Source organism: Heterodontus francisci, chromosome 20 (genome assembly GCF_036365525.1).
Source record: "Heterodontus francisci isolate sHetFra1 chromosome 20, sHetFra1.hap1, whole genome shotgun sequence".
Classification (NCBI taxonomy): Eukaryota; Metazoa; Chordata; class Chondrichthyes; order Heterodontiformes; family Heterodontidae; genus Heterodontus; species Heterodontus francisci.
The window spans coordinates 75,811,821-75,839,252 of NC_090390.1; the positions used below are offsets into that span (position 1 = coordinate 75,811,821).

Sequence of the window (27,432 nt, forward strand, 5' to 3'; positions counted from 1 at the left end):
TCTGAGACCACAAATGTGACTGCAGGATGTTATGTTCCCTCCCTGGTGCTAGGGTCAAAGATGTCATGGAGCAGTTGTAGGACATTCTGACGGGGGAGAGTGAACAGTCAGAGGTCGTGGTACACATTGGTACCAACGACATAGGTAGAAAGATGGATGAGGTCCTGCAACAAGACTTTAGAGAGCTAGGTAGCAGATTAAAAAGCAGGACCTCAAAGGTTGTAATCTTTGGATTACTCCCGGTGCCACATGCTAGTGAGTATAGGAACATTCTTGCTGGGAGGTTTGCTAGGTCTGTTGCGGGGTGGGGTTTAAACTAATTTGGCAGGGGGATGGGATAGAGAGTGGAGGTGTAGTAGGGGGTGATGCACAGTCAAATACAGAAGAAAAACTGAGTCAGTCTAGAAGACAGAGCAAAAACAGACCTGTTAAGTCACAAGCGAATAATGCAAGGCTGGATTGCATCTATTTTAATGCAAGGAGTCTTACTAGTAAGGCTGATGAATTAAGGGCATGGAGTTATACATGGGAATGGTTGAGGGAAGGGCAGGACTGGCAGCTCAATATTCCAAGGTATAAAATCTTCAGGCGTGACAGGGGAGGGGGTAAAAGAGGAGGTGGCTTCGCACTGTTGATCAAGGAGTGAATTACTGCAGTAAGGAGGGACGATATCTTTGAAGGTTCCTCAAATGAGGACATATGGGTAGAACTTAAAAACAAAAAAGGGGGCAATCACTTGGCTGGGAGTGTACTACAGGCCTCCAAACAGTCAGAAAGAGATAGAGGAGCAGATATGTAGGCAAATATCAGAGAGGTGTAAAAATAATAGCGTAATAATAGTAGGGGATTTCAATTTCCCCAATATCAATAAGACTATTCCCCAATAGCCTTAGTGCAAAAGGCTTAAAGGGGGCAGAATTCTTAAAATGCATACAGGAGAGCTTTTTGAACCAGTACGTAGAAAGTCCTACAAGGGAAGGGGCGGTACCGGACCTAAGCATAGGAAATGAAGCCGGACAAGTGGCAGAAGTGTCAGTGGGGGAGTATTTCAGGGATAGTGACCATAACACAGTAAAATTTAAGGTAGTTACAGAAAAGGACAAAGATGGACCGGAAACGAAGGTACTGAATTGGGGGAAGGCCGATTTCAATATTATAAAACAGGATCTGGCCAAAGCGGACTAGGAGCATCTACCTGTAGAAAGTCTACATCAGACCAGTGGGAGTCATTCCAAAAGGAAATAGAGAGAGTTCAGGGCCAACATGTTCCTGTAAAAGTGAAGGGTAGGACCAACAAGTCCAGGGAACCCTGGATGTCAAGGTATATAGAGGATTGGATAGGGAAAAAAAGGAGGCTTATGGCAGATTCAGAGTGCTGAAAACAGCGGAGGCCCTAGAAGATATAGAAAGTGCAGGGGGTGTACTTAAAAAAAGTAATTAGGAGAGTGAAGAGAGGGCATAAAAAAACACTGGCGGGCAAGATAAAGGAAAATCCTAAGGCGTTTTACAAGTATATTGAGGGCAAGAGGATAACCAGGGAAAGAGTAGGGCCCATTATTAGCCAAAGTAGCAATCTGTGTGCGGAGCCAGAGGAGATAGGTGAGGTTTTAAATGATTACTTTTCATCTGTGTTTACCACGGAGAAGGACAATGTAGGTGGAGAGATCAGGGAGGTGGATTGTGATATACTTGAACAAATTAGCATTGAAAGGGAGGAAGTATTAGCTATTTTAGTGGGCTTAAAAGTGGATAAATCCCCAGGCCCAGATGAGATGTGTCCCAGGCTGTTATGTGAGGCAAGGGAGGAGATAGCAGGGGCTCTGACACAAATTTTCAAATCCTCTCTGGCCACAGGAGAGGTACCAGAGGACTGGAAGACAATGAATGTGGTCCCATTATTCAAGAAGGGTAGCAGGGATAAACCAGGTAATTACAGGCCGGTGAGTCTAACGTCAGTGGTTGGGAAACTATTGGAAAAAGTTCTGAGGGCCAAGATTAATCTCCACTTGGAGAGGCAGGGATTAATCAGGGATAGTCAGCATGGCTTTGTCAGAGGGAAATCGTGTCTAACTAACTTGATTGAGCTTTTCGAGGAGGTGACTAGGTGTGTAGATGAGGGTAAAGCAGTTGATGTAGTCTACATGGACTTCAGTAAAGCTTTTGATAAGGTCCCGCATGGGAGATTGGTTAAGAAGGTAACGGCCCATGGAATCCAAGGCAATTTGGCAAATTGGATCCAAAATTGGCTGAATGGCAGGAGGTAGAGGGTGATGGTCGAGGGTTGTTTTTGCGAGTGGAAGCCTGTGACCAGTGGTGTACTGCAGGGATCAGTGCAGGGACCCTTGCTGTTTGTAGTGTACATTAATGATTTAGACGTGAGTATAGGAGGTATGGAAGTGCATCTGCAGCATAATGTCGGCGAATTCCTACTGGTACTGGCACTCGAAGCTGTCGCCCACCTCCTAGAGGATGCGGTGAGCTTTCTCGGCGGTGATGGTGGGAGCTGATGAAATGTTTCATTACCTGCACGCCCTTCCTCCACCCCCTTCCCCACCCCTGCTCCCCCTTCCCAGCTCTCCCACCGTGCCCCCCTCCCAGCTCACAACCCCTGCACCCACTTTCCCCCATCCCCTTCCCAGCTCCCCCCACGCACCCCCTTCCCCTGCACCCCCCTTCCCACCACATCCCCTCCTCCCCCGCACCCCCTTACACCCCCCCTTACACCCCCGTCCCCCCACCGGCATCCACCTATCCCTGAGCAGGGGCCCTAACAACCCCACTGCCTTGTGGGCATCTCGGGAGAGACCAAGGCTAAGGGAGTAAACCCGAATAGCAATCCGGAGCGGAACCCCAAAGGCGGTCATGTGTCAGCTTTGGCATGTTTCTGGCAGTTCCTGCAGCCATACCAGTGCAAAATGTCGAGCTCTGCACTCCTTTGGACCCCATCAGGAAGGCCGAGAGGGGAGTTTTGACGCTTGGGCAAATCACAACCTCCATACATCCGCCCAGGCATGCGCCATGGAGAGGTCACTCCATAGTCACCTCACAGCGACCAAAACAAGATGGAAGGCAGCAGTTACGGGTTATAAGTCCAGCTCAACTGGCGTAGAGATTGGGCGCCACGGGTTGCCTTTGTCGGTGGGAGAGGTCATCGCATCTCACTGGACAGCTACCGCCCGCCTCAAACCAGGCAGCCCCCGGTCAGTAAGGTTATGTCCCGCCACAGTCCACCTGCTTCAATAGGTGCTTGGAGCTCAGGGTCACTGCCCGAAAAGTGGTCTGCAACACCGCAGCAAACAGCACGACAAAAGAAGGAAAGAAGGTACCAGCCTTTCGTTTTGCAAGCTGGAACGTCAGAACTATGTGTCCTGGCCTGTCGGAAGACCTTACACAAATCAACGATTCTCGGAAGACCGCCATTAACAACGAGCTCCGTACACTCAATGTGGACATTGCAGCACTTCTGGAGACACGCCTCCCTGCGAGCGGATCTCTAAGAGAGCAAGACTATACCCTCTTCTGGCAGGGTAGGGATCCTGAAGAACCAAGACAGTATGGAGTGGGCTTCGCCATCAGAAACTCTTTGCTCTGCATGATGGAGCCACCTTCAAATGGCTCGGCATGCATACTGTCCATCCGACTGCTCACTGCCTCTGGTCCAGTACACCTACTCAGCATCTATGCTCTAACACTCTGCTCCTCACCTGAAGCTAAAGACCAGTTCTACGAGGAACTCCATAATATCATCAGTACCATCCCCAATACTGAACATCTGTCCTGCTGGGGGAATTTAATGCCAGGGTTGGGCCGACCATGACTCATGGCCCTCCTGCCTTGGGCGCGATGGCATTGGAAGGATGAATGAGAATGGACAGAGACTGCTTGAGTTGTGTACCTATCATAACCTCTGCATCACCAACTCATTCTTTCACAATAAACCCTGTCACCAGGTTTCTTGGAGGCACCCAAAATCACGTCGTTGGCACCAGCTGGACCTCATCGTCACAAGGCGAACCTCTTTAAACAGCGTTCAAATCACACGCAGCTTCTACAGTGCGGACTGCGACACCGACCACTCCCTGGTGTGCAGGAAGGTTAGACTCAAACCAAAGAAGCTGCATCACTCCAAGCAGAAGGGCCGCCCGTGCATCAACACTGGCAGAATTTCTTATCCACAGCTGTTACATAAGTTTCTAAATTCATTTGAAAAAGCCCTTCAAAACACTCCTATAGGGGATGCAGAGACCAAGTGGACCCACATCAGAGACACCATCTATAACTCAGCTATGACCACCTATGGCAAACGTGTGAAGCGGAATGCAGACTGGTTTCAATCTCACTTTGCAGAGCTGGAACTTGTCATAGCTGCTAAGCGCATTGCACTGTTGAACAACAAGAAAGCCCCCAGCGAGTTAACATCCGTAGCACTTAAAGCAGCCAGCGGTGCTCCACAAAGAACAGCCAGGCGCTGCGCAAATGACTACTGGCAACACCCGTGCAGTCATATTCAGCTGGCCTCCGACACCGGAAACATCAGAGGAATGTATGATGGCATTAAGAGAGCTTTTGGGCCAACCATCAAGAAGATCGCCCCCCCTCAAATCTAAATCAGGGGACACATTCACTGACCAACGCAAGCAAAGGGACCGCTGGGTGGAGCACTACCTTGAACTGTACTCCAGGGAAAATGTTGTCACTGAGACCGCCCTCAATGAGGCCAGTCTCTACCAGGCATGGATGAGCTGGACGCACAGCCAACAAAATCGGAACTCAGTGATGCCACTGATTCTCTAGCCAGCGGAAAAGCCCTTGGGAAGGACGGCATTACCCCTGAAATAATCAAGAGTGCTAAGCCTGCTATATTTTCAGCACTCTAGGAACTGCTTTGCCTGTGCTGGGACGAGGGAGCAGTACCACAGGAAATGCACAATGCCAATATCATCACCCTCTATAAAAACAAGGATGACCGCAGTGACTGCAACAACTACCTTGGAATCTCCCTGCTCAGCATAGTGGGGAAAGTCTTCGCTTGAGTCGCTTTAAACAGGCTCCAGAAGCTGGCTGAGCGTGTCTCCCCTGACGCACAGTGTGGCTTTCGTGCAGAGAGATCCACCATTAACATGCTGTTCTCCCTTCGACAGCTACAGGAGAAATGTCAGGAACAACAGATGTCCCTCTACGTTGCTTTCATTGATCTCACCAAAGCCTTTGACCTCATCAGCAGACGTGGCCTCTTCAGACTACGAGAAAATATCGGATGTCCATCAAAGCTACTAAGCATCATCACCTCATTCCATGACAATATGAAAGGCACAATTCAGCATAGCGGCACCTCATCAGACCCCTTTCCTATCCTGAGTGGTGAAACAGGGCTGTGTTCTCGCACCTACACTGTTTGGGATCTTCTTCTCCCTGCTGCTCTCACATGCGTTCAAGTCTTCAGAAGAAGGAATTTTCCTCCACACAAGATCAGGGGGCAGGTTGTTCAACCTTGCCCATCTTAGAGCGAAGACCAAAGTATGGAAAGTCCTCATCAGGGAACTCCTCTTTGCTGACGATGCTGCATTAACATCTCACACTGAAGAGTGTCTGCAGAGACTCATCGACAGGATTGCGGCTGCCTGCAATGAATTTGGCCTAACCATCAGCCTCAAGAAAACAAACATCATGGGGCAGGACGTCAGAAATGCTCCATCCATCAATATTGGTGACCACGCTCTGGAAGTGGTTCAAGACTTCACCTACCTAGGCTCAACTATCACCAGTAACCTGTCTCTAGATGCAGAAATCAATAAGCACATGGGAAAGGCTTCCACTGCTATGTCCAGACTGGCCAAGAGAGTGTGGGAAAATGGCGCACTGACACGGAACACAAAAGTCCAAGTGTATCAAGCCTGTGTCCTCAGTACCTTGCTCTACCACAGCGAGGCCTGGACAACGTATGTCAGCCAAGAGCGACGTCTCAATTCATTCCATCTTCGCTGCCTCCATAGAATACTTGGCATCAGGTGGCAGGACCGTATCTCCAACACAGAAGTCCTCGAGGCGGCCAACATCCCCAGCTTGTACACACTACTGAGCCAGCGGCGCTTGAGATGGCTTGGCCATGTGAGCCGCATGGAAGATGGCAGGATCCCCAAAGACACATTGTACAGCGAGCTCCTCACTGGTATCAGACCCACTGGCCGTCCATGTCTCCGCTTTAAAGACGTCTGCAAACGTGACATGAAGTCCTGTGACATTGATCACAGGTCGTGGGAGTCAGTTGACAGCGATCGCCAGAGCTGGCGGGCAGCCATAAAGGCGGGGTTAAAGTGTGGCGAGTCGAAGAGACTTAGCAGTTGGCAGGAAAAAAAGACGGAAGCGCAAGGGGAGAGCCAAATGTGTAACAGCCCCGACAACCAATTTTATCTGCAGCACCTGTGGAAGAGCCGGTCACTCTAGAATTGGCCTTTATAGCCACTCCAGGAGCTGCTTCACAAACCACTGACCACCTCCAGGCGCTTACCCATTGTCTCTCGAGACAAGGAGGCCAAAGAAGAAGAAGATAGGAGGTATGATCAGTAAGTTCGCAGTTGACACGAAAATTGGTGGCGTCGTAAATAGTGAGGAGGAAAGCCTTAGATTATCGGACGATATAGATGGGCTGATGAGATGGGCAAAGCAGTGCAAATGGAACTTAATCCTGAGAAGTGTGAGGTGATGCATTTTGGGAGGACTAACTCCGCAAGCGAATATACAATGAATGGATGGTAGGACCATAGGAAGTACAGAAGGTATACTTGTCCATAGATCAATGAAGGCAGCAGCACAGGTAGATAAAGTGGTTAGGAAGGCATATGGGATACTTGATTTGGTTAGCCGAGGCATAGAATATAAGAGCAGGGAGGTTATGATGGAGCTGGAGCACTGTGTACAGTTCTGGGCACCACACTATAGGAAGGATGTGATTGCACTGGAGAGGGTGCAGAGGAGATTCACCAGGATGTTTTCTGGGCTGGAGCATTTCAGCTATGAAGAGAGACTGGATAGGCTAGGGTTGTTTTTCTTGGAGCAGAGAAGGCTGAGGGGGGACCTGATTGAGGTAGACAAAAGTATGAGGGGCATTGATAGGATAGATAGGAAGAAACCTTTTACCTTATTGGAGGGATCAATAACCAGGGGGCATAGATTTAAGGTAAGGGACAGGACGTTTAGAGGGGATTTGAGGAAAAATCTTTTCATCGAGAGGGTGGATGGAATCTGGAACACACTGCCTGAAGAGGTGATAGAGACAGGAACCCTCACAACATTTATGAAGTATTTAGATAAGCACTTGAAACGCCATAGCATACAAAGCTACAGGTCAAGTGCTGGAAAATGGGATTAGAATAGATAGGTGCTTGATGGCCGGCACAGACACGATGGGCAGAATGCCTGTTTCTGTGCGATATAACTCTACGACTCTATGAAACCATCAAATGCATCAACCTACAGGATTCGTATATGGTTGATTGATTTTCTTTTGAACACTCTTAAACAAGTTAGTCTACCCTAAAATAAAAGCAAAATACTGCAGATGCTGGAAATCTGAAATAAAAACAAGAAATGCTGGAAATACTCAGCAGGTCTGGCAGCATCTGTGGAGAGAGAAGCAGAGTTAACGTTTCAGGTCACTGAGTATTTCCAGCATTTCTTGTTTTGATTTTGAGTTAATCTACCCTCCCTCCTTGTAACCTGTGTGTGTGTGAGTCAGCACTTTAAACAGTTAGAGACTCACTAAATTGACAAGCAAATTCTTTTTTTAAAAAAACACCTGCTGCAGTCTACTGAGAGGTGGAAAGAGAGGGGAGCCATTCTACCACTTCACACCTGGCCATAGCAAAAGGTTAAGTGAATGAAAAAAAAATTTGGCAGATGGAGTATAATGCAGGAAAATGTGAACTTGTCCACTTTGGCAGGAAGAATAGAAGAGCGCAGTGGCGCAGTGGTTAGCACCGCAACCTCACAGCTCCAGGGACCCAGGTTTGGTTCTGGGTACTGCCTATGCGGAGTTTGCAAGTTCTCCCTGTGACCGCATGGGTTTCCGCCGGATACTCCGGGTTCCTCCCACAGCCAAAGACTTGCAGGTTGATAGGTAAATTGGCCATTGTAAATTGCCCCTAGTGTAGGTAGGTGGTAGGAGAATAGTGGGGATGGGGTAGGGAATATGGGATTAATGTAGGATTAGTATAAATGGGTGGTTGTTGGTCGGCACAGACTCGGTGGGCCGAAGGGCCTGTTTCAGTGCTGTATCTCTCTATGACTCTATTATTTAAATAGAGAGAAACTGCAGAACTCTACAGTACAGAGGGATCTGGGTGTCTTGGTACACGAATCAAAAAAAGTTAGTACAGCAAGTGACTGGGAAGGCAAATGGAATGTTGGCATTTATTGCAAGGGGAATCGAGTATAAAAGTAGAGAAATGTTGCTACAGCTGTACAGGGCCTTAGTTAGGCTGCATCTGGAGCACGGTGTACAGTTTTGGTCTCCTTATTTAAGGAAGGATAGAACTGTATTGGAAGCAATACAGGTAGGTGGTAGGGGAATATAGGGACAGGTGAGGATGTGGTAGGAACATGGGATTAGTGTAGGACTAGTATAAATGGGTGGTTAATGGTCGGTACAGACTCGGTGGGCAGAAGGGCCTGTTTCAGTGCTGTATCTCTAAATCAAATAAATCAAAATCAGGTCAGAGAAGGTTCCCTAGACTGATTCCTGGGATGAAGGGGTTATTTTTTTTTTAATTTTAGAGATACAGCACTGAAACAGGCCCTTCGGCCCACCGAGTCTGTGCCGACCAAGAACCACCCATTTATACTAACCCTACAGTAATCCCATATTCCCTACCACCTACCTACACTAGGGGCAATTTACAATGGCCAATTTACCTATCACCTGCAAGTCTTTGGCGGTAGGAGGAAACCGGAGCACCCGGCGAAAACCCACGCAGTCACAGGGAGAACTTGCAAACTCCGCACAGGCAGTACCCAGAATTGAACCCGGGTCCCTGGAGCTGTGAGGCTGCAGTGCTAAACACTGCGCCACTGTGCCGCCCTTAAGGTTATCTTAAAAGGAAAGGTTGAGAAGGTTGGGCCTATACCCACTGGAGTTTAGAAGAATGAAAGGTGATCTTATTGAAACATAAAACGATCCTGAGGGGTTGATGCTGAGAGGATATTGGGAGTCTAAAACTAGAAGGCACAGTTTCAAAATTAGGGGTCTACCATTTAAGACTGAGATGAGGAGAAATTTTTCTCGGAGGGTGATTAGTCTGTGGAATTCTCTTCTCCAGAGAGCAGTGGAGGCTGGGTCATTGAATATATTCAAGGCTGAGTTAGATTTTTCATCATCAAGGGTTAAGAAGGACAGACGGGAAAGTGGAGCTGAGGCCACAATCAGATCAGCTATGATCTGATCGAATGACAGAGCAGGCTCGAGGGGCCAAATGGCCTACTCCTGCTCCTAAATCTGTGTTCTCGTGTTCAGAAATCTATGCTAATTCAGCTCCCTAGCATCACAAGACTTCAGGAATCAATCCTAGATCACATCCCTCGATGACGTGATCATTACTTGATGTTCAGGTAATTATAGCATACTAGAGCAAGGAAGCTATGCTAAATATTTCTAAACCACTGGTTAGGCCTCAGCTGGAATACTGTTTTCAATTTTGGGCACCACACTTTAGGAAGGATGCCAAGGTCTTGGAGAGGGTGCAAAAGAGATTTACTAGAATGGCTGCAGGGACGAGGGAGGTCAGTTATTTGAAGAGACTGGAGAATTTGGGATTGTTTTCCTGAGAGTAGAGAAAGTTAGGAGGAGAGTTGACCGAGATAATCAAAATCATAAATGGTTTTGATACAGTAAATAAAGAGAAACTGTTTCCAGTAGCAAAATGGTCGCAAACCAGAGGACACAAATTTAATGTGATTGGCAGGAGAACCAGAGCCAACATGAGGAAACTTTTTTTTTTGCACAGCAAGTTGCTGTGACCTGAAATGCACTTCCTGAAAGTGTGGTGGAAGCAGATTGAATTGTTACATTCAAAGGAGAATTGGATAAATAGTTAAGGGGAAAAAAAATACAGGGCAGTGGGGAAAGAGCAGGGGAGTAGGACTAAAGTGCTGGCACAGGCACAAATTGTTTCCTTCTGTGCAGTATCACTATGATTAAAAAACAAAATGATCTTAAAATTCAAGGATCAATATTAAACTTAAACCACAAACAGGCAGAGAGAGTAGATGATACGAATGTATATTAGCACCAACGTCAATTATTTCTGCTGGGCTTCTCAGTCTTACGGTGAAAGATCACTGGAAACAGCAGAGAAAATGGCAGTTTTTTTTTTTACTGAACTTTCTGACAATCTTATGGAAGAAGATTGAAGAAACCACACGGAAATTCTACTCTCAAGTTTGGGAACATCCAAGATGCTCCTAAATGCTTTAGAAATTGATCAGATCTGTTATGTGTAAACTGCTACACTATCACTGGAGTTCAAACAAATGCAAGACTAGCTACAGTGTGAATCTCTTGGTATCAGTCTCACCCAAGTCAGAAGGTTGTGGGGTCAAACTCCACTCCATGACTTCACACATAATGTGCGCTGAACGTAAGCATTGAGGAAATGCTGCACTGTCAATGTTGCACCCCTTTGGATGAGATGTTAAACCAAGACCTTGCCTACCCTGTATATCTGTTAGATTAGTTCAGGTCAATGACTTTATTCAAGGAAGAGTGGAAAACATTCCCGGCTAACATTCCACCCTCAAGCACATCAAATTGAAAAATAGAATAACTGATCATTCTTCTCTTCACTGCTTCTGGGATGTTGCATCAGTCATTGTGCTTCAAAGCAATTTAAGATGTTTGAGAGAAGTAGTAATAAGATGCAAGTCTTTCTTTTACTGTATGAGATCCAAATAACAATATTAGATTGTGGTCCAGAAATAATTTCACTATTTTTATCTCCTAAAAATGTTTTGAATTGCAGCAATTGTGCATTGGAAATCTCAGTACAAACAGAGCTCTATGTTTATGTAGATCACCCAGCATTTGTGCACTTTTTCCATGCTTCAAACAAGAAGTTAGACTTTTCTAAGTGATGACAGTTGGCATTCTAGACTCTTTACATCTACCTGTTCTCTTCTATCCTCTGTGCTTGGTTAGTAAAGGGCTATCTTATTCTCCAGCCTGCAGCTCTGACAAGAGTCAGAAATGCTAATCGCCTTTTCTTTATTGAGATGTTGGATGGACGTTCTATGTATTTCCGGTGTTTTCTTGTTTTGTATCAGATTTCCAGCGTTTGCACTTTCTCCCCCCTCTGCCGCACCGCACCACCCCCCCCACCCCACACACACACACAAACCCCACCTTTATCATTACTTCCATTTTGTGGTGGTCTTACCTCTGCCTCATGAAAGGGATATTGATACAGTTAGCAGCAGCTACAGCAGCAAAGGGCACAAAACGCGCAATCAGGGAGGGCAAATGCTTCAGGAAAGAAGGAAAAGAGGAAAACTGTTAATCTTTTATGGATCACTAACTAAACCCAAATCTGGCAATTTCAGTTACAAGAAAGTTATGATCATTCAATATTGTCTTTTAAAGACAACTCCTGCTAGCCTTTGGTCTTCCCCTCTTATCCCCACTCCATCAAGTTAAAAATCATAGGGCTGAATTTTATGGGCCCCCAGGAACAGAGGCCACTTAAGGGCCTCTTTCCGCTTCCACCTCAATTTAATTGAAGGCTAAGAGGCTTGCTGCTATGCGGAGAGGCCACCAGGTTCCTAGCAGGGGGCTGGAAGACTCCCCTGCCCCCCACCCCCACCCGGGCAGTGATTGCAACCTCCTGGGAAGACAAACCCCCACCCTCACCAACTCCATCCCACCCCTGTCGTCTGCCTAAATTACCCCACCGCCCCGACCCTACTCACCTCTTGCAGTGGCACTGCTGGTACTGTAGAGCTGCTAGCCTTCCAATTGGCCAGCAGCACTTGGAGGCGGGAACGCACCCTTAAAAGGACGGCGGGCAGTTAACTGCCTACCCTCCATGGAATTGCAGGAGGGGCCGCGGAAGGCAGAAGTGGGGTCTCCCCTCATCTTCCAGCTAGCCACCGGGATCTCCGTTGCCAGAACAAAATTCAGCCTAGAATCATACAGCACGAGGAGGCCATTTGGCTCATTGCTCTTGCACTGGCTCTTTGAAAGAGTTCCCCAATTAGTCCCACTCCCCTGCTCTTTCCCCATAAGCCTGCAAATTTATTCTCTAATACCAATTCCCTTTTGAAAGTTACTACTAAATTTCCTTCCACCACCCATCAGGCAGTGTATTTCTGATCATCACAACTTGCTGAATTTTAAAAAATTCTCATATTCCCCCCAGTTCTTTTATCAATTATCTTAAATCTGTGTCCTCTGGCTACTGACTCTCCTGCCAGAGGAAATAGTTGTTCCTTATTTACTCTATCAAAATCCTTCATAATTTTGAACACCTCTATTAAATCTTCCCTTAACCTACTCTGTTCTAAAAGAACAAACCCAGCTTCTCCACGTAACTAAAATCCCTTATCCCTGGTACCATTCTAGCAAGTGTCCTTTGCACCCTCTCCAAAGCCTTGGCATCTCTAACATTACAAATTGTAGGAATCCTGAGGTGATGAATGGAGGTCAACAACTGAAGAGCACTAAGTGCTTATTTCCAACACTGACCTGTGATGCCAAAGCAACTAAAATAAGACTTTGACATCATCACACAAGTCTAGCAAGAATGCTTTTTATAAAACCTCAAAAAGGTCAGGAAACCTAACTACAGACAGGTCTGATGTAACGACTGGCGTCTGTGCATTATTCTGTTACCAATGAATGGAAAACATTTTACCTTTGTCATGCAGGTCATTTTCTAGTATGAATGATTTTTTTTTAAACAACTTTTGCTTTTCTCTCCATGTCCTACTGCTTTGCCTGGCTAAAACAGAGTAGATGAGCTACTCCCAAACCTCTGCCAGGACCGCTCTACAATTGTTTTCTCTATGCTTCAGGCTGACTGGCTTCAACTTTCCTACCCTCTTTGCAAGAAAGTATTGAGCCTCCACTCAACATTTCCCATGATGATATAACTGGCATCAGGAATTCTCTATGTTTTTTTTTAGAGATACAGCACTGAAACAGGCCCTTCGGCCCACCGAGTCTGTGCCGAACATCAACCACCCATTTAGACTAATCCTACACTAATCCCATATTCCCACCAAACATCCCCACCTGTCCCTATATTTCCCTACCACCTACCTATACTAGTGACAATTTATAATGGCCAATTTACCTAGCAACCTGCAAGTCTTTTGGCTTGTGGGAGGAAACCGCAGCACCCGGAGAAAACACACGCAGACACAGGGAGAACTTGCAAACTCCACACAGGCAGTACCCGGAATCGAACCCGGGTCCCTGAAGCTGTGAGGATGCGGTGCTAACCACTGCGCCGCCCTACCATTCTGAATGCAGTATGCAAAATTCAACTTGCCACACCATTGTGCAACACAACTAAACTTCCTTAACAATCCAAAAAAGTGGAACAGTGTCTATTTTTCCCTTAATTAGCAACTCGAACAAAATCGCATCCACTGAAATTACACGTTTCAAAGATGCACTTGATTTTGTTAGCTAATTACAGAGAAAAACGATCCTTCCTTTTTCACTAAACAGATTAATTTTAGTCTCAAAGGTTAAACAAACTAAAATTCCAGACCTGTACTGGAATTAATACTCAGTGATAATATCAAGTGGGTCCACTTTAAAAAATGGAATCTATCCTGAACTTGGAGCAATTACATGTAAAAGTGAAATGATGCCACCGATTTCACTCATGTCCATCCATCAACAATGCTTTTGACTTATTTGCATGTGTGTACAAGACAATCAATTGTACTTACACTGGATCTTTCTCCCCTTTCAGGATCCACTGGTCAAAGGAATAAAACCACTTACTGGTTTTACAAAATTGGGTTTATAAGGCAGTTATAACTGTCAATCACTTATTAAAATCAATCAACCTACATGTAGGTTTGAAATAAAATCCTCTTGAGCAGCATTAATGCCAATGATTCAATCAACAAGCCTTTGTAAATCTTAGTTCTACCTATCTGTACCAAACAAACTTAACAGTAATTGGTGTAACTTTCTGCAACAGACTGGGTAACAGGTTTGCATAAATTACTGTCTGTGCTACTTTAACAATCATTGCCATGTTGCTTTTAACCACCTGAACAGCAGCATTTGTTTTCAGGATGTGGGCAATGCTGGCAATTATTGCACATTCTCAGTTGCCCCCAGGAATTGTGGCAGCCCCTCTGGCAATGGCGCTCTCATAGTGGAGTTAGTTAGAAAATTCCAGGCTTTTGACCCAGTGATCATAAAGGAACCAGTAGCACACAGTCTGTTATGCAAAAATGTTGGCCAATATGTTAAAAATAGTATAAGAAAATAATCTTTTTTTTTTTAAAAAAAGCAATTTTTGTGAAATTTGCCAACATTACAGAGTTTAAAATAACATATATTAAGATTACCTTAGTGAGCGACTTCAACCCAAGGGCTGTGACAACAGCACCTGTAGTTGCACTGACATAAGCAGTACCCAGTTGACTGTAAAGGGTTCAGAGAAAAGCAAATATTTAGAAAAAATATAGAACAATTCAAACTTCTCAAAATTAGAGGCTACCCAGACTAAGATTTATTTTAAGTTGGGCTTGTTTTTTTTGGAAAGGAGTGGTACAGTGGATCATGACAGTGTTCTTTAGGACCTGAACTTTAATTCAGTCCAGGATAGGGGGTAGGTGCCTTTTTCATGCTATCAAGGGCCCTATATGAAATGAGTTTGGCAAGTCTGACTCCAGACAAGAGTGAGCAAAGCAGCCATAATTACAAAATCGCCCACATTCAGCACTAACGAGCAATTTTAGGCAGCAATGCCGTGACAGTAAAAGTAAAGAGAAAAGTAAAGAGAAAGGTCTACAGTTTTTTCACAGAGTAGGTAGTTTTTTTTTTAGGGAATCAAGGTCCCTAGTGTAAATAATCAATTTTTTGGGTAATTTATGGGGATAAATTAAGGGTAAGTCATGGCAGGGCAGCTCGGCAGAGTGGAATGCTCCTCCTGTGCAATGTGGGAAGTCAGGGGCACTTCCAGTGTCCAGGGTGAGCACGAGAAGGAAATGTCTCCAGCTGCAGCTACTCGAAATCCGCGTTTTGGGTCTGGTGTGGCGGCTGGAAACACCGTGGAGCATCCGTGAGGTTGAGATCATTGTGGCTAGCACGTACAGGGAGGTGGTGGCACCGCAGGTAAAGACTGCTGAGGCAGAAAGGGAATGGGTGACCGCTAAGCAGAGTAAAAGAACTAGGCAGGTTGTGCAGGAGTCCCCTGGGTCCAGCTCCTTTTCTAACAGATTTTCCGCTTTGAATACTTTTGGGGGAGATCACTTCTCAGGGGAATGCAGCAACAGCCAAGTCTGTGCCACCACGGGTGGCTCAGCAGCACAGGAGGGGAGAAAAAGGAGTGGAAGAGCTATAGTGCGAGGGAATTCTATTGTAAGGGGTAAAGATAGGCGTTTCTGTGGCCGCTAACATGACTCCAGGATGGTATGTTGCCTCCCTGGTGCTAGGGTCAAGGATGTCACAGAGCGGCTGCAGGACATTCTGAAGGGGGAGAGTGAACAGTCAGAGGTTGTGGTACACATTGGTACCAACGACATAAACAGAAAGAGGGATGAGGTCCTGCAACAAGAATTTAGGGAGCTAGGTAGCAGATTAAAAAGCAGGACCTCAAAAGGTTGTAATCTCTGGATTACTCCTGGTGCCACGTGCTAGTGAGTATAGGAATAGGAGGACAGAGCAGATGAATGAGTGGCTGAAGAGATAATTCAGGAGGGAGGGCTTTAGTTTCCTGGTTCACTGGGTCTGTTTCTGGCAAAGGTGGGACCTGTACAAGTTTCCATTTGGAGATTAAGATAATGTGTATGTAAGGTCAGAATAGATGGGGTTTAACTCTACATACAATATATCCATTCTAACTTGGCAGCACATAATATGCTTTGGCAGAAAAAAAGCAGTTGTGGTCAATATAAAGTTATTTTCTCTGATTTGCACCTATTCTGCCATATATTAATGGATTATCACAATTCAAGCACAACAGACAGCTGAGCCTTTTGACTTAAAAATTAGAAAAGAATGTTAGATTCACACCATCCAGCATGTATTCAGCATTTTTTCATGCAACATTACTAATATAGAAAATCACACAGATTATCAGCTGATAATCTTTCTCATTTAAACAATTCAGAAACATTGACAGAAGTACACAAAGCAAGACTGAAATTGCTTTGATCAATGGGAGCAATGAGGGGAAAAAAGCAAGGATGCTGACTGCAAAACTGCTGAAATGAATTAGGGATTTTTTTCCTTCCAAAAACATTAAAATCACATCCATTATCTAACAAGATTTAATTTCCTGTTAGGACACCTTTCATCCATTTATTTCAAATGGGTGAACAACTCATTAAAGTAGTTCATGAAGGAGGCTTATACAAATTGGCAACCAGTATCTTAGCAGTTGAAATAAAACCACACAGAGGTTATGTATTTTTCATGAAAATAGTGAACATCATTGGAAGTGATCCAGGGTTACCTACCCCACTGTCAGTGGTGCATCTCCACTTCTGTTGGTATAGTTAACAATTGCATTGAAGGACTGGTTGGCCCATTGCCAAAAAACTACTGCTGGGGCTGTCCTGTCAAAAAAGGACAAAAAAGTTAAAAATCCAAAGACATCTCACTCTGAGCAGAGGAGCTTGGCATATTACAAAACCACATATGTGCAGAACATCAGCCACTGCATGCTTCATTTTTTATGGCTCATATTTGTTTCTCGTTCTGGCCATGTTTCAACTCAGCCAGACGGTGAAGGATAGAACTGGAGAGAAGTCTTTATATACTTAGAAACTTTATAGAGTCATACAATATATACCGTGCACCTCCAACCTAGCAACCACATTTTCAGCCTGCTCCCACATATTTATATATAAAGTACAGGTGAGTCCCCAATTAATGCCCGCCACCTGTATACAATTAAATATCCAATTGATATACAATTAACAAAACCAAAAATTAGCCTGCTTTGAATGCGTAGAATTTACCCTAGGTGAGTTTGCTGTGTTTAGCAAATACGCAGCAGGGAATAATAAAACATTGTCTTCTGGTTAATCTGAAATAAGTTATGTCAGGAAGATCTATCTCAAATGACTAAAGGAGTTCTATTTATATTACACCCTTGTATAATACAACAACAAAATAAATAAGCAAATCAATTAAAGAAATCCTTCATCCATGCAACTATCTCTGCCCCATTCCAAAGGGAAAAGAACAGAATGGACACAAAACAACTCAATTGTGCAAGGTACTCATTTAAATACTTTTGTATCACATCTGGTTCTTAATCAAGCCAGTGCAAGGACTGAGCGCAAATACATTAGGTGTTGACTAGGATCTGAAATAAAAATGGTCTGGGTTTGGGCCATTTAACAAAATTAAACACGAGACACTTTGGATTCAATTTACATCACCTCTTAGAATTTAATTTCTGATCAAAAACAAGTGTAGTCAAGACAATGGCTGCATTTTATGTATGGCGGCAGCCGTAAAATATGGTGGCGTGCACGTCCGGGATTTACTCTGCAGAGGCGCCGCGATATTATACGCGACAGCCCACTTACAGGCCAGGGCGGACCGCCTGCCCCCGATGACATGGAGAGGGTAGGCGATCCATCCCTGGCAACGGCGCCAGCGCCACAGTGCAGGCGCCGGCGCCATTCTTAAATGACTTCAAGCCCTTTCATTGTATTTGAATTTTTAAAGTGACAGACAAGATAAAATTAAAGTTAAAAATTTAATAAAAAAATTCAAGCCCCTCTCCCACTCCCCAATGACTAAACAATATAACTGCCCTCTCCCCCCCAAAAAAAAATTTCCTTGCGATCCCGACCTTCCCTCCGCCAAAGTTTATTACCTTTCACCTTCAACCCCTTCCCACCATCCCAACAGTTTTCCCCGCTTCCCCAACCCCCACTCCCCCACCGCTGTGAAAACATACCTGCTCCCCCTCCCAGTGTTCCGCCTCGGATCTCCGAATGGAGATCTGAAGATGCGGGAGTCCCAGTAACCTACCTGAATATCGCAGCGGGACAGCTGACAGGAGCAGTTAGGTAATTAATTCATGAATTTACATGACTATATTTAGATCCCGCTCCCGTTGCCGAGAGGTAGGGGTGCTGGGGGGGGGTGCACCACGAGACCTCGCTGCTGCTGGCAATATGGGGCTGGGCCTTCCGGGCCCCTACGCCACGACCCCTGATGTCGGGGGCCCGATTAAATGCAGGCCAATATCTACTGCTCTCGAGGCCATAAACAGCACAGCTTTCATTTTGAAAAATTGTGCTGAGAGATCTGAGCACATAATGTAGGCTGACACTTCAGTGCAGTACTTTGGAGTGCAACACTGTTGAAGGTGTCATCTTCGGGATAAGTTATTAAATTGAGGTTCTAGCTGTCCTCCAAGTTAGACGTAACAGACTCCATGGCACTATTCAAAGAATATAAGCATTCTCTCAGTACCCAACATCCAATACTCAAAACAATTAACAAATCATTTATCTCATCGTGTGTGGGACTTTGCTGTGTGCAAACTGGTGGTTGTGTTTGCCTACAGCACAACAGTACTTTAAAAGTACTGTTTTGGATGTAAGGTATATTGGGGTGTCCTGAGGATGTGCAAGGCAGCATATAAATGCAAGTTTTTTTAATTCTTTTACGTCTATGGATACAACTAAGGATAAAAATATTTGTTTTGTCCCAACAGACTGGGTCATATTTAAGTCAGATTCATACTCATTATGGATGCCACTGAGGTGCACAGTGTACTAAACTAAGTACAGATTAGCTGCTTGCTCCATGAACCTTTATCCATGACTAAATATTAGGCTGGTTTGTTCTTAATGCTGAATCTTCAATCAGTGGATGGAATTATAAACTGCCCATGAAAACACACCCACACACAGATTTTGTGTTTGAAACTTGCCTGTAAAATGTCAGCATGCAACCAGTAATGGTCATATTCATTGGGACCTGCGCAGACATCCGCCCAATCAGAATCATTTTCTCGCCTGTGTCTGGATGAAAGGCAGAATCATAGATGTACTTCATTCGCCAAAGCTCATCTTCAGTTAGACCTGGGTGGACTTTGCCATGCCTGAAAATTTAAAAACACAGGAACTGTATGCATAGCAGTACTGAATAAAGTTGTTAGAGAATTTAATATATTAATGAAAACAAAAATCTTAAAGGTTTTTTTTTTAAATAGATATAACTTAAATCCAGGTATTGGTCACAATTTGGGAATAAACATTCGAAAGCAAACAATACTGTATCGTTACTTTTTTTTGCATGCAGCATTCAGAAGTTGTGAACAGGAGCATGGGGGTGGGTATGTGAGAGAAACTGGCTTTGGCCAGCATTCTTTTAATATGGGGTCAGGAAGAGCACTCCTGAACCTCCCAGTTCCACATTCAGTCTGTAGTATAATGTACATAAGCTGTTGTTGGAATGTGACGTCACGAGTCTCTATCTCGTGTTACCCTGTAAATAAACTCCTGTCACTTTGACCCAAAGTCTCCTATCCTCATTCTATATTCATAGCATACTGACAACACAGTACATGGTGGCAGTGGTAAAAATGACTTTTGCAGCATAACAAAACAAGAGATTGAAAACATCAAGGAGACGAGGAAAAGTCGATCTACCCTGGCGATCGGTGAAAAAGAAATCCCGTATGGCGAAATGACTAAAGCATTGGAAGGATACTTTCAGATCAGGAAGAATGTAATCGCAGAAAGGGCTAAATTCACCAAGTGCACCCAAAAAATGTTGGTGAAAACATTGATTCATTTATTAATGATCTGTATAAAATAGCTGAGGATTGCAATTACAGGAGTCTGAGAGGAACTGTTTCAGGACAGAATAGTAGTCGGGGTTATAGACAAAACACCGTCAGACCAGCATCAGTCAAAAGAGGATTTGACTTTGAAAAAAGCGATTTTATTGAGCAGGAAGGCAGAAGTACGAAAGAGTAATCAACTACTAGTTCGGGGGGGAAATCGGGGGAATCCAGCCTTGAAAATTCTGGAATCATTTGAGTCCGATGAGAAGACAGAAAGTAATGGCACCAGAAAGCCCAAGAGGCGGGAAAGACACCTACAGGCAGCAACACTGAATTGCAGTAGGTGTGGCCGGGAGCGGCATAGGCGAGAAAACTGCCCAGCCCGGGAAGTTGAATGTTTCTGGTGCAAGGGAAGGGGGCACTTTCAGCAGGTCTGTTGCCGCAGAAAATAAATGCTGCAGACTGGTAAAAAGATAGAGGAAATAGAGAGAGACAAACAATTAATACTCCCTTCCTAGGAGAAATGCAAGAAAAAAATAAAAATTGCTGAGAAGCAGAAATCTTCGTGGGAGAAAATAAAAATAATTTCAAATTAGCTACAGGAGCAGCGGTTTCTATCCTGTCTAACCAAACATCTTGGCTGAGGAAGGAAAGGCTTCGAAAAACCAACAAGAAATTATACAGACCAAGAGGGATTCAGTTGAAGGTAGTGGGAGAAATACAGATGACCTTAACACACAGAAACACCTATATGCCATGAGGAACCAAGCCTGTTCACTACTCAGTAAGAAAGCTTGCCAAGCCTTACAGCTGTTATGCAGGGTAGAAGAGATCAAGGGACAGGAGAGGCAGCTCAGTGATGTTAGAGATGAATTCCCCAAATTATTCAAAGGCCTAGGGAAATTAAAAACAGAATATCAGATTATTCTCAACAAAGAGGCAGAACCGGTATGTTTGTCCACACCGAGAAAGGTCCCACCACCGCTCCTAGAAAAGGTGAAGGAGGAAATTGATGTCATGCTAAACCAAGGAGTTATCTCTGCAGTAACGAAACCCACTAGGTGGTACTCTGGATGGTTCCAGTAAGGAAACCAAACAGGTCTATTATGATTTGTGTGGTCCTTATCTAACTCAATAAAGCCAGAGCGAGAGAGAGATTCACCCTATAGCGTCAGTCGATAATAACCTTGACAAATTGGGAAAAAGCTCCATATTCACAAAGTTGGATGCAAATGCCATGTTCCGGCAGTTGCCTTTAGATGAGGAGTTGACATTGTTAACCACCTTTATCACATCCTTTGGCAGATTCTGCTTCAACAGATTGCTATTCGGTACTGCATCGGCAGAGATATTCCAGCAATGTCAACAATCCTAGAAGGGTTGGAGGAAATCATCTGCCACATTTTCGATGTTCTGCTTCATGGAGCAAACCAAGATGAGCATAATGTAAAGGTAAAAATGGTATTACACAGGTTACAAGAGGCAGGGCTGACACTGAAGGACAAGTGTGTGTTCTCACAGTCAACAATGAGGTTCCTTGGCCACATAATTGATGGATCTGGAATCAAGATAGATCCACAGAAGATGAAGGCAATTAAAGATTTCCCACAGCCAAGGAATATAACAGACCCACAGCAATTCATGGGTCTGGTTAACCAGGCAGGGAAAATCCTACAAAATCTAGCAACTATTAATAAGGCTCTACGACAATTGCTAAAGAACAGCAATGCTTGGTGCTGGGGAGACGACCAGAAAAGTTATTTCGGGAAGATCAAGGAAGTGTTGACTTCACCAGACGTTCTGGCGCATAATGATCCGGAACTGATCACCATTAGTGTAGCGGACTCATCTTCAACAGGATTAGGTGCAGTCTGCTCCAGATTCAAAAAGATGGACAACGCAAGCCAGTGTACTTTAAGAACAAAGAACATTACAGCACAGGAACAGGCCATTCGGCCTTCCAAGCCTGCGCCGATCTAGATGCCTGTCTAAACTAAAACCTTCTGCACTTCAGGGGTCCGTATCCCTCTATTCCCATCCTATTCATGTATTTGTCAAGATGCCTCTTAAACATCTCTATCGTACCTGCTTCCACCACCTCCCCCGGCAGCATGTTCCAGGCACTCACCACCCCGTGTAAAAAAACTTGCCTCGCACATCCCCTCTAAACTTTGCCCCTCGTACCTTAAACCTGTGTCTCCTAGTAACTGATTCTTCCACCCTGCGAAAAAGCTTCTGACTATCCACTCTGTCCATGCCGCTCATAACTTTGTAAACCTCTATCATGTCGCCCCTCCACCTCCGTCATTCCAGTGAAAACAATCCGAGTTTATCCGACCTCTCCTCAAAGTTAATACCCTCCAGACCAGGCAACATCCTGGTAAACCTCTTCTGTACCCTCTCCAAAGCCTCCACATCCTTCTGGCAGTGTGGCGACCAGAATTGTATGCAATTTTCCAAGTGTGGCCTAACTAAAGTTCTGTACAGCTGCAGCATGACTTGCCAATTTTTATACTCTATGCCCCGACCGATGAAGGCAAGCATGCTGTATGCCTTCTTGACTACCTTATCCAACTGCGTTGCCACTTTCAGTGATCTGTGGACCTGTACGCCCAGATCTCTCTGCCTGTCAATACTCCTAAGGGTTCTGCCATTTACTGTATACTTCCCACCTGAATTAGACCTTCCAAAATGCATTACCTCACATTTGTCCTGATTAAACTCCATCTGCCATTTCTCCACCCAAGTTTCCAACCGATCTGTATACTGCTGTATCCTCTGACAATCCTCGTCACTATCCGCAACTCCACTGCAACTTCGTCCGCAAACTTACTAATCAGACCAGCTACATTTTTCTCCAAATCATTTATATATATGACAAACAGCAAAAGTCCCAGCACTGATCCCTGCGGAACACCATTAGTTACAGCCCTCCATTCAGAAAAGCACCCTTCCACTGCTACCCTCTGTCTTCTATGACCGAGCCAGCTCTGTATCCATCTTGCCAGCTCACCTCTAATCCCATGTGACTTCACTTTTTGTACCAGTCTGCCATGAGGGACCTTGTCAAAGGCTTTACTGAAATCCCCATGTAGACAACATCCACTGCCCTTCCTTCATCAATCATCTTCGACACTTCCTCAAAAAACTCGGTCAAATTAGTGAGACACGACCTCCCCTTCACAAAACCATGCTGCCTCTCGCTAATAAGTCCATTTGTTTCCAAATGGGAGTAAATCCTGTCACGAAGAATCCTCTCCAATAATTTCCCTACCACTGATGTAAGGCTCACCAGCTTATAATTTCCTGGATTATCCTTGCTACCCTTTTATAAACAAAGTTACGACATTGGCTATTCTCCAGTCCTCTGGGACCTCACCTGTAGCCAATGAGGGGGCAAAGATTTCTGTCAAGGCCCCAGCAATTTCTTCCCTTGCCTCCCTCAGTATTCTAGGGTAGATCCCATCAGGCCCTGGGAACTTATCTACCTTAATGCTTTGCAAGACACCCAACACCTCCTGGACTCATCATCCACCAAGTCCTTCTCTTTGGTGAATACTGATGCAAAGTACTCATTTAGTATCTCACCCATTTCCTCTGGCTCCATGCATAGATTCCCTTCTCTGACCTTGAGTGGGCCAACCCTTTCCCTGGCTACCCTCTTGCTCTTTATATACGTATAAAAAGCCTTGGGATTTTCCTTAATCCTGTTTGCCAATGACTTTTCATGACCCCTTTTAGCCCTCCTGACTCCTTACTTAAGTTCCTTCCTACTTTCTTTATATTCCTCAAGGGCTTCGTCTGTTCCCAGCCTTCTAGCCCTTACAAATGCTTCCTTTTTCTTTTTGACCAGGCTCACAATATCCCTCGTTATCCAAGGTTCCCGAAACTTGCCAAACTTATCCTTCATCCTCAAAGGAACATGCCGGTCCTGGATTCTAATCAAAAGATATTTGAAAGACTCCCGCATGTCAGATGTTGATTTACCCTCAAACAGCCACCCCCGATTCAAAATTCTTCAGTTTCTGCCTAATATTGTTATAATTAGCATTCCCCAGGATGAATGAGAACGGGCAGAGACTGCTTGAGTTGGAAGTGGTTCAAGAGTTCACCTACCGAGGCTCAACTATCACCAGTAACCTGTCTCCAGATGCAGAAATCAACAAGCGCATGGGAAAGGCTTCCACTGCTATGTCCAGACTGGCCAAGAGAATGTGGGAAAATGGCGCACTGACACGGAACACAAAAGTCCGAGTGTATCAGGCCTGTGTCCTCAGTACCTTGCTCTATGGCAGCGAGGCCTGGACAACGTGTGTCAGCCAAGAGCGACGTCTCAATTCATTCCATCTTTGCTGCCTCCGGAGAATACTTGGCATCAGATGGCAGGACCGTATCTCCAACAAAGAAGTCCTCGAGGCAGCCAACATCCCCAGCTTATACACGGTACTGATTCAGTGGCGCTTGAGATGGCTTGGCCATGTGAGCCGCATGGAAGATGGCAGGATCCCCAAAGACACATTGTGCTCGCCACTGGTATCAGACCCACTGGCCGTCCATGTCTCCGCATTAAAGACGTCTGCAAACGCGACATGAAATCCTGTGACATTAATCACAAGTCATGGGAGTCAGTTGCCAGCGCTCGCCAGAGCTGGCGGGCAGACATAAAGACGGGGCTAAAGTGTGGCGAGTCGAAGAGACTTAGTAGTTGGCAGGAAAAAAGAGGGGGGAGAGCCAACTGTGTAACAGCCCCGACAAACAAATTTCTCTGCAGCACCTGTGGAAGAGCCTGTCACTCTAGAATTGGCCTTTATAGCCACTGAAGGTGCTGCTTCACAAACCATTGACCACCTCCAGGCGCGTATCCATTGTCTCTTGAGATAAGGAGGCCAAAGAATAGCCTTCCCCCAATTTAGCACCTTCACCCGAGGACTACTCTTATCCTTATCCACATCCACAAGTACCTTAAAACTTATGGAATTATGGTCACTGTTCCCCAAATGCTCCCCTACTGAAACTTCCACCATCTGGCCGGGCTCATTCCCCAATACCAGGTGCAATACGGCCCCTTCCCTAGTTGGACTATCTACATATTGTTTCAAGAAGCCCTCCTGGATGCTCCTTACAAATTCTGCTCCATCCAAGCCCCTAGCACTAAGTGAGTCCCAGTCAATATAGGGAAAGTTAATATCACCCACCACAACAACCCTGTTGCTTTTACATCTTTCCAAAATCTGTCTACATATCTGCTCCTCTATCTCCCGCTGGCTGTTGAGAGGCCTGTAGCAAACCCCCAACATTGTGACTGCAGCCTTCCTATTCCTGAGCACTACCCATATTGCCTCGCTGCATGATCCCTCCGAGGTGTCCTCCCGCAGTACAGCTGTGATCTTCTCCTTAACCAATAATGCAACTCCCCCACCCCTTTTACATCCACCTCTATCCCGCCTGAAGCTTCTAAATCCTGGAACATTTAGCTGCCAATCCTGTCCTTCCCTCAACCAAGTCTCTGTAATAGCAACAACATCATAGTTCCAAGTACTAATCCAAGCTCTAAGTTCATCTGCCTTACCTGTTATACTTCTCGCATTGAAACAAATGCACTTCAGACCACCAGTCCCGCTGTGCTCAGCACCATCTCCCTGCCTGCTCTTCCTTTCAGTCTTATTGGCCTTATTCACTCGTTCCCCCTCAGTTATTTCACCTGCTGACCTACTGCTCTGGTTCCCACCCCCCTGCCACACTAGTTTAAACCCTCCCGAGTGACACTAGCAAATCTCGCAGCCAGGATATTTGGGGCCCTCCAGTTTAGATGCAACCCGTCCTTCTTGTACAGGTCCCACTTGTCCCGGAAGAGATCCCAATGATCCAGATATCTGAAACCCTCCCTTCTACACCACCTGTTTAGCCACGTGTTTAGCTGCACTATCTTCTATTTCTAGCCTCACTGGCACGTGGCACAGGGAGTAATCCCGAGATTACAATCCTAGAGGTCCTTTTGTTTTTAAACTTACTACCCAACTCCCTGAACTCCCCCTGTAGGACCTCATCACTCTTCCTGCCTATGTCGTTAGTACCAATGTGTACCACAACCTCTGGCTGTTCACCCTCCCCCTTCAGAATGCCCCCTACCCGTTCAGAGACATCCTTGACCCTGGCACCAGGGAGGCAACATCCCATCCTGGAGTCTCTTTCACGTCCACAGAAGCGCCTATCTGTGTCCCTGACTATAGAGTCCCCTATAACTATTGCTCTTCTGCGCTTTGTCCCTCCCTGCTGAACAACAGAGCCAGCTGTGGTGCCACTCCTCTGGCTGCTGCTGTTGTTTTCTCCTGATAGGCCATCCCCCACAACAGTATCCAATATGGTATACTTGTTAGAGAGGGGGACAACCACAGGGGATTCTTGCACTGACTGCCTGCCCCTTCTAGCGGTCACCCATCTATCTGCCTGCACCTTGAGCGTAACTACGTCTCTAAAACTCCTGTCTATGATGCTTTCCGCCACCTGCATGCTCCCAAGTGCATCCAATTGCCGCTCCAACCGATCCATGTGGTCTGTGAGGAGCTGCAATTGGGTACATTTCCTGCAGATGTAGTTGTCCGGAAAGCTGGAAGCGTCACGGACCTCCCACATCTCACAGGTGAAGCACTTTACCCCTCTGACTGACATTTCTAGCACTAATTAATAAATTAATTTAAAATAAATACTTATTTAAATCCTTACTAAATTAAGTTACAATTAACTATATGGTCCCTAGCGCTAGATTTCTACTATAAATATTAAATGCTAAATACTGTAATCTCCTCCCTCCGGTTTAGTTACTCGTCTACTTATTAATCAATTAGTTAATTAGGGTTAATTAGTTTATCAATGCCTCTCATTCGCTACCAGAGACAGAAAGAAGGTATGCAATGATAGAAAAGGAAGCATTAGCAACAACTGACCACAAACCACCAGTAACTTTGCTTAATTCCAAGGAGTTAGCAAAATTACCCCCAAGGGTACAGAGATTTTGATGACAACTTATGAAATATACAGCAACTGAATATGTCCAGGGAACTATCAGGTGACAGCTGGCGCATTATCGAAGGCACCAAGCGATCTATCTGAACTGGGAGATGCCTCATTCTTGGAGGAAGTGGGAAGTCTTTGCTTTAGCTATAACCAATGATTTGCTGGCAACTACTCAAAGGTTATGCCAAATTAGAAATCTACAGAAAAAGGACAAAGTCTACGAAAAATTAAGACAGTTTTGCCAAGAAGGTTGGCCAGAATATATGCCGAAAAACCCAATCCTGAGAAAGTACTCTGAGCATCGAAGTAATCTTACTATGGTTGGCAACTTACTAGTCCACAACAAAAGACTAATTATTCCAAGGGCACTTTGGAATCATCAAGTGTAGAGCAAGAGCTGGGAACTCGGTCTTGTGGCCGGGGG

General features: G+C 45.2%; 1 protein-coding gene across 7 annotated transcripts in view; it reads right to left on the reverse strand.

Moving 5' to 3' along the window:
* sfxn3 (sideroflexin 3) overlaps positions 1-27,432 on the reverse strand; it is an 85,929-nt gene that overhangs the window by 35,885 nt on the left and 22,612 nt on the right. For all 7 annotated transcript variants that reach the window (XR_010977075.1, XM_068053029.1, XM_068053032.1 and 4 more), the window contains 4 exons: positions 19,137-19,307; positions 16,696-16,794; positions 14,581-14,656; positions 11,427-11,512 (listed from right to left, as the gene is read on the reverse strand). Coding sequence is in view for 6 of the 7 variants with exons in the window: in XM_068053029.1 (XP_067909130.1) it covers positions 11,427-11,512; positions 14,581-14,656; positions 16,696-16,794; positions 19,137-19,307 (432 nt within the window). In the remaining variant the exon portion in view is untranslated. The remainder of the gene's footprint in view (positions 1-11,426; positions 11,513-14,580; positions 14,657-16,695; positions 16,795-19,136; positions 19,308-27,432) is intronic.